This window comes from Myxocyprinus asiaticus, chromosome 21 (genome assembly GCF_019703515.2).
Source record: "Myxocyprinus asiaticus isolate MX2 ecotype Aquarium Trade chromosome 21, UBuf_Myxa_2, whole genome shotgun sequence".
NCBI lineage: Eukaryota > Metazoa > Chordata > Actinopteri > Cypriniformes > Catostomidae > Myxocyprinus > Myxocyprinus asiaticus.
This window is the reverse complement of record NC_059364.1, coordinates 23,732,196-23,740,468: the sequence shown is the minus strand read 5'-3', so window position 1 is coordinate 23,740,468 and position 8,273 is coordinate 23,732,196. Positions and strand designations below refer to the sequence as shown.

At 35.1% G+C, this 8,273-nt stretch overlaps 1 protein-coding gene across 1 annotated transcript; it reads left to right on the top strand.

Moving 5' to 3' along the window:
• Positions 1-328: 328 nt before the first annotated feature.
• On the top strand, positions 329-5,220 carry LOC127411891 (dual specificity protein phosphatase 13-like). The gene is made up of 3 exons (XM_051647750.1): positions 329-633; positions 946-1,163; positions 3,229-5,220. The coding sequence occupies exons 1-3, from the start codon at positions 509-511 to the stop codon at positions 3,438-3,440; spliced, it is 555 nt and encodes a 184-aa protein (XP_051503710.1). The 5' UTR covers positions 329-508; the 3' UTR covers positions 3,441-5,220.
• The last annotated feature ends 3,053 nt before the right edge of the window (positions 5,221-8,273 follow it).

The window sequence follows — 8,273 nt, the reverse complement described above, 5'->3', positions numbered from 1 at the left end:
TTGAAACATTTGACCAGAGTAACCAGTAACCAGAGTAGTTGTAATTCGTTACTTTCCACCTCCGTGGAAAAGGAATTATATTTAAATATTTTATATAGATTTCTCTGTCAGATACCAATCCTTGTAATAAACGTATTTTAACCATCATTTGTTTCAGCGGCAAATTTCTCCAATAAGACAAAAACGCGCCGATATCTGAATGGGGCTCAATGGAGGATTCGGCTTTCTGAGCCATCATGCGCCCCCTGGCGGAAGAATATATTGTTCCATAGGAATACTTATTCACAGTAACATCCAAGTGCCTTTCCGTTATTACGTGTAGACGTCTACCAACAGCGGTGTGCCAAAATAGTCAGCGGTATCGGGTGACCGAACACATAAAGAGCACCTGTTAATGTGGATCACGACGTGCCAAACTGGTTATGTATGCTGAGCCCCCTAGAAAGACAGCAGGAAAACATCCATTCGGGCATAATCTCTGTTTTATCTGGGCCAGTTCAGAAGAAGAATGACAGCTCAGAAAAATAAACACGGACTCCTGGCTATTAAAGAGTTAGAGAACATTCTGGACACATGTAAACTTGACCTAACTCCAGTGGACGAGGTCTGGCCGAACCTGTACATCGGAAACGTGTAAGTCCTGCATAACTGATCATCATATTATTATGGTAATATAGCCTATAGTACGCAAATAACTCTTATTTTAAGATTTACTATTGTGTGTGTTGTGTGTGTAGGCTGTCCAAATGGTTTCAATTCATTCTTATATTATGCTTTGAGAAGCTATTCATATCACATTCTGTTATAATTATTTGCCTTGATTTTTGTAGATCTCAGAGTTTTATACCGTGCATCTCTGTTAAAATCAGTTCTGCAGATAAATCATTTTAATACCTGTCATAATGGTTGTTCTCTTACATAACACATCTTTCAATTCTTCTACAGGGCCATCGCTCAAAATAGAAATGCTTTAAAGAAAATGGGCATCACTCATGTCTTAAATGCTGCCCACTCGAAGCAAGGCAGTATTGGGGACCAGAGCTATTACGACAATGCAGTTGTATATTATGGTATCCCAGCAGACGACTCTTCATCATTTGACCTCAGTGTGCACTTTAAAATGGCTTCTGATTTCATCCACAAAGCCCTGAGGAAGAAGAATGGTAAGTGACCACAGTCAATGATATTAAAGTAATTGCCAAACAAGGATTTTGTCCATTTTTCAATTAAACACTGATTCATTTTAATAGTTATGATAATTAAAGCATAAGCCTCTGTATTTATGCAATCATTAAATTAAAGGAATATTCTGGGTTCAATACAAGTTAAGCTAAATTGACAGCATTTGTGGCATAATTTTGAATACCACAAAAAAAAAAAAAGAAAAATCATCCCATCCCTCCTTTTCTTTAAAAAAAAAAAAAAAAGCAAAAATCTGGGTTACAATAGAAGTGAATGAGGCCAATCCGTAAACGTTAAAATACTCATGATTTTAGTGTGATAAAATCACTAAAACAGCAGTAAAAACTATTATTTGAACAACTTTTATAGCTCAAATAATACATAATTTTAACAGAAGAATTAATGTAAGTGCTTTTATAAAATTATTAGATTCACGTTTCCGCCCTTAAACCCTCCAGAAATTTGCCCCATTCACTTCCATTGTAAGTGTCTTACTGTAACCCCGATTTTTGCTTGGATGGATGGATGGATGAGTCAAAAAATGTTTTTGTGGTAATCAACGATATGCCATGCCGGATGCATTGCGCCAGTTTCGTCATCAGCAAAGTGCTCAAGCACTGAACTCAGCCCAATTTTTCTAAACGCACGTCTTTAAACGTGCAGAATGCGCATGTGCCTGAAATTATTTGCACTAATTAGTGGGTCCACAAGGTAGCGACACTCACATTTAAGCCTTTGCTGTCACTAAGTAGTGCTAGAAGAATATGTAATTGCTGCTAAAAAACATGAGACGAAAGTGTAAATAACAACAGTGGATGTGCAAATCAAGAATGCATGTGTGAGGAGGTCCGGAGATACCTGCATTTGTATAACTCAAGTCTGAAGGAATATAAAGACATCTTTATGTGTCTAAACTCTTGAGAAGAAATAGTCCACTGTCTCTCGTAGCGCGCATGCACCAACCGCCTGTGTATGGCGGACGGCCAAATGAAGTATACTTTGAAAGGCTCACGTTCGACTGTACACAAACAGCCAAGCGTTCGTGTCAAAACCAAAGCATACTTGGGGTTTAACTTGTATTGAACCCAGAATATTATTTTAAACAGTTTTTCCCCATCCTAAAGAACCCATATGACATCAAAATGTATCTTATCTTCTAAAACCATCCAATGCTTTAACATTGGTGACTTACATTATCCTTTGGTTAGATTAGTCAAAAACTCAGTTTTTTACACATTATGTGCTAAAATTATTTTCTATTGCAGCAAAAATGGCTGTTATTCATAATTTTGAGGACAGAATACATTATGCCTGCACTCAAAAAAAAAAAAAAAAAAAAAAAAGGATTTTTGCTGCTTGTTCAATTTTACTTAATTAAAATGAACTAAAGCAACACAATTTTAGAACATTTTGACACAACTTAATTTCGTTGCGTTCTATCCATTTCAATTTGTAAAGTTGAAGTTAACCGTACTTAATCAATTTGATAGGGAGAACAAGTGTTGAAATTACGTGTTATTTTATGCATTTTTGAGCAAGATGAAAATATGAGGAGATTTGTTTAATGTTCTGTTATATTTTTATTTAAAAAGAGTGTCTTGTTATGCTAGAATTTTGTGGTGAAGAATGGCACTTGTGCTTAGGTTGAGGATGGACTTTCATTTTCAAGTGATGTTTGATTCGAGTGCTACTTGGCTCTATAAACAGTTGCTGTTAAATTGACAGTGGAACAGTTTTACTGTCCCTACACTTGCTCACCTGGCATATACTAATGATTAATCATATAAATGAAGTTGGACCAACACAAGAAAATTAATTAAATAAACCTTAGTAAATCGAGTTTGACTAACCTAACGAAGTTGCGTTAAAACTGCTATAGTACATTAATTTGACCTAATCCAACTAAATTATGTTGGCTCAATGAAACTGGCTTATTCTGAATTAAAGACATTCAGTTGTGTGTGAAGAAATTATATAACTCAATAAAGTAAGGGTAATGACTTAATTTTTTGAGTGTGATAAACAGTCTCTGTGTTTTATCTTTAGGAAAGGTGCTGGTTCATTGCATCATGGGAATGAGTCGGTCTGCCACTCTGGTTCTTGCATACCTCATGCTGCGTCAGCGCCTTACTCTCCGCACTGCCATCCAAACGGTTGTACTACGACGAGCAATCTATCCTAACAGGAATTTTTTGAGCCTTCTCCTGGATTTGGATATTCAGTTGCAGAGAAAACGAATGTTGTGTCCCATTCTCTGACAGTAAACGGTCACAAATGTCTCGAGCACACAAATGCACATGCATTCATTTTATATTAATGCGGTAAAAGGGTAACCATCATTGGTATGTTAACATTATTTATAATATTGTCATATTAAAAATGACGTCCCTCCTCCCCCCACCCCACCAAACATGTGTGCCTTTCAGGTTTAGTATATGTATAGACCACCTTTGTACTTTTCCATACATTGACAAGGTTATTGTATAAAAAAACTGACCATTTAACATTTTAATATTGTTCGAAAAGGCTTTAATAGACCATGTAACATGGGTGATTTTTATGTGCACAATGTAGTATAAATGAGGGTTGTTATTTTTATGAAAGTCTTTATGATACTGTATTCAAGTTGCAGATCTTTGCACTGTAGTACTTGTGTTAAGTGAAAGTGCCAAATGCTCCACACACGACAATTGATATTTACCAGTGGAGTCAGTATTTAACACAGAATATCAGATTAAGCAGTATTAAATTGTGGTTCATAGTCCAAAAATGCAGATGAACCAAGAAAACACTCACTGTTAAAAGTATACCTTTTACTTAGCTTTTGACAGCCAGGTTTGGAGAACTTACGGGCCAACAACAACACCCTTCTGTTGACACAATCCTAAAAGCCCTGTTTAAATGTCTGATCAGCTCTCTTGGATGTGATTTTAGTGTACCTTTTTGATTTAATAGCAGAATAATGTGTTTCCCTCAGCTCATTGCTTCACACAAGTTTCTTTGTTATCTTGGAGGAAATTTAAAGGTATAAAAACTTTTGTTAAATTTACTGTATACTTACAACATTTAACTGTACATTAAACTAATTTGACTTGTCCCTCCTTTTCTTTAAAAAAGGCAAGAATCTGGGTTCCAGTGAGGCACTTACAATGGCAGTGAATGGGGGCCAGTCCATAAACATTTAAATACTCACTGTTTCAAAAGTATAGCCACAAGACACAATATGAGTGTTAATATGTGTGGAGGAGTGGTGGTGGTGTAGTGGACTACAGCACTGAACTGGTAAGCAAAAGGTTGTTGGTAAGCAAAAGGTTGTTGGTTCAATCCGCACAGCCACCACCATTGTGTCCTTGAGCAAGGCACTTAACTCCAGGTTGCTCCAGGGGGATTGTCCCTGTAATAAGGGCACTGTAAGTTGCTTTGGATAAAAGCATCTGCCAAATGCATAAATGCAAATGCATAAATGTAATATGATTTTAGTGTAATAAAATCACTTACTAATCTTTTCTGTGTGAAGTTATAGCCAATTTTACAGCTTCGTTGCCATGAAGATGTAATGTCAACAAACCCTAAAATGACTGTAAAAATTATGATTTAAACAACTTTACAGCTCAAATAATACATGAGTTTTAACAGAAGAATTATTGTAAGCGCTTTTATAAAATTATAAGATTCACATTTCTGCCTTTAACCCTCCAAAAATTGGCCCCATTCACTTCCATTGTAAGTGCCTCACTGTAACCTTGATTTTTGCTTTTTTTAAAGAAAAGGAGGGATGAGTTAAATGTAATGTTTATAGTAATCAACATTATGCCACAAATGCTGTTGATTGAACTTAACTTGTGTTTAAACCAGAATATTACTTTTAAGTGTTTTTTTTTGTTTGTTTGTTTTTGCTATGCTATTAAGTGTTTTTGACAGTGTCAGTAACATCTGCACTACTGGATTCATATACGGATCACTCACACAAAGCGAGGTGTCAAATAATATTTAGATTTTTATGTATATGTTAATTTAAATAAAGTAAATGTAAAAGTGCTTCTCTTGTTGCATAGTTTCATTTTTGTAACAAAACCAGTAACAGTATATTTGTTGAGATTTACATGTTTGTGTTATTAAGAAATGTAATTAATTAGGATTGTATAAAGGAAAGCACTATTATAGTATGTGATCTGGCAGTATGAAAATCTTTTTACACGTGTACAAAGTAAATACTTATGGAAATATTCCCGGAATATTTTGGTCTTTGTTTGGCTGCTGTAGAATCTGCATCCAAACTGCAGACGTGAGAACAGAATGTAAACTGTGTGAATGAAGGCGATATTTCCTGTTTTTGGAGTCATGCGACTATTGAAATATAATTGCTTCAAAAATGGTGTCAAACAGGGCCAGTAATGACATATAGTCTCCAATTTGGCCTGCGTACATTAATCCTTATTGGAAATGTGCTTTCTAATGGGGTTTCATCAGTGTCTCCCCTGAATTCTCTAATCCCCTGTGTGATGAGACATGGAATGAGACTTGTTGCCAAGATGAATGCTCAATTATGCAGTTTTAGCACACAAAGCTGTGCTAATAAGAAAACTCCAGTTGCACAGTACAAGTGATATGGAATAAATTCATTTATTTGCTTGCCAGGTAATTTATTACATTTAGCATTTCACATTTAACTTAAACTTAAAAAAAAATTTAAAACTTTGCAAAAAACAAAATTTTTTGCAGACTGTTCTGTAATATGTTTGCATTGTTAGTCATGTACCTCACATGGCCCCTGCTTTTGCTTTATCTTCCATTGTGCTTCCAAGTCTCACCAGCAGAGTACAGTGCTTTGCTATGAAATGTAGACTTTAAACCGCTACTAGTTGAAGAAAATTCTGCTCTTTGTACTGAGTCACAAATCCTGGTCTATCCTTACTAAGCACACAACAACATGGGCCTCTTTTGTGACGTTCTGCCACATTCTGAAGACATTTGCTATATTGATAAATAGATCAGGTTCTATCCTGTCCTTTGTCACCTTGCCAATGACATTTCATCATCATGCAGATCTGTTTGAAGGACCTCACTCATCAAGACTGTAATGGAATAACATTAACCTACACAAACCTAAAGCAGTCAAACTCATTCCTCTGTACTTGCTCTTCTTGCAGTCACCCTGACAGCTTGTCCTGCAGCTGTGCAGCCAGAGGAAGCCAGGCCCAAACGCATTCTCCAGACACAGAGAACATTTAATTAAGACACTACTTTGCTTCCTGATTAGCTGTTTGGCATTCACTGTATGTTGATCAATCATGGAAGCAGTTGAGAAGAGAAACCGGGAACAGACACGAGCAGTTAAGCCAATTGTGTGTATACTGTATATCAGTGAACTGAGGAACCAGCTCTGCGTGGGCTCAAGCCAAGTCTTCTCTCCTGATCTGATTGTGGAGGAAAGAGAGGCGCAGAGGGGGTGGCGCTGATCACTGCAATACTGTCACACAAATGCTCTGGAGAGCAGACACATCTGTAAATGATTACATTGTGTCAGTGTTCTCTCAGGGAAGACTGTCAAGGATTAGATATCTGAACTTGGATAAAAAGAATAAACAAACAAATCAGCCCTGAAGCAACATACAGCATGCTTTGACATGTAAAAACTGCTTTGAAGAAATAGCATTTTATGAAAAGCATAGTTAAAAACATATATGCTGCTCTTCAACTATCTACTTTGAATTCAGAAAGTATCCATGACTTAAAACCAAATGGGGTCTTTCACAAGAGATATTCTGTAAATATGAAATGGGAAAATTTTGATCACTTCATATAAATCATATAGGGTGAATACAGGAAAAGTGGGACACTTTCTGATCAAGTTTCATTGGTATTTCTTAAATATGATCCAAATGCTACATCAATGTCATCTCATACTACACTGTTAACCAAAAAATGTGCTTCTTGTGTAACATCTAAATTAATTGGTTTTATTCAAGTCAAAAAATATAATTTAACATCACTGGATCAACCTGAAAATAAATAACTCTTTAAGGTTCAAAGTAGCTTACCACTTTGAACTTAATGTTGATTTTTAGTTATGGAGGAATACACACACAATGTAAATAATAATAGTTATTTCACAAAAAATAAATAAAAATAAAATAAATAATAATAATTTTTGACTCAAGCTGTATATTTTTACGATTCTTACTAGTTTTAATTAGGTTGCTGTTACTCTCCAATCCCAAAAGTTGTCATTAATAAAAACAATAAAGTGGTCTTATTTAAACAGTACTTGAAAAATCACATTTTGGAATCATAACTCAAATATATACATTCTTAAACTTTGGCTTCGAGTACTACTAACTCAAAATTATCAAGTACAAAATTGCAGCTGTGTGGGATACCCATAAGCCCTTGTACTTGAATAAATGATGTACTGTATGTTTGGTCAAGACAAGTGAACTTATGGAGAAATATAATAATTGTTACCATAAAAAAAAAAAAAAGAATTATATAGTTTAAATTCTAATGACTATTGTTGTTTTGTTGTAGCTGGTTGATAGTTGTGATTTGTATGAAGTCACCATTAGGATGATTAGCATTACCTCTGGTGAACTTGGAGCCTGTTAATTTTAAGTCTTTCTTCTCTACTCAACTGTACCTTAGGAAAGTACAGATTTATGTGCCCTAATTAGTACTGAGGAGAATCAACTGTGCCATATGGCTAACATAGAGTAATTTTCCTTATACTATATAAGACTTGCTATAACATAAATATAATATAAATAATTAAATAAAAACAACAATACTTTAATCACATATGAGTTTACTTGTAACTAGTAATCTGTACTTATATAATTAAATTCACTTTACTTGAGCCAAATAAGTAGGTTTACTTAGAAAAAGCATGCAAACCTATTGCTTAAAAAAATCTCAGGTCAGCTAATTAGATTGTACAGTGCACGATGATAGATGATTAAGTTTAAGTGACCCACTTTAGCTGTGTTCAACCCACTGCATTTCCAAATAAAGAATAAAGAAAGCCAGACTTATGCATTGCACTGCACTGCTGTGTATCACTTAAAGATACTCTAGGACACACACTTTATAAAAGA

Excerpts from the sequence above, each read along its gene's own strand:
- LOC127411891 (XM_051647750.1), top strand. The coding sequence starts at position 509 with ATGACAGCTCAGAAAAATAAACACGGACTCCTGGCTATTAAAGAGTTA. Across the intron at positions 634-945 it reads AACCTGTACATCGGAAACGT|GGCCATCGCTCAAAATAGAA; the intron begins GTAAGTCCTGCA and ends ATTCTTCTACAG. Across the intron at positions 1,164-3,228 it reads AGCCCTGAGGAAGAAGAATG|GAAAGGTGCTGGTTCATTGC; the intron begins GTAAGTGACCAC and ends TTTTATCTTTAG.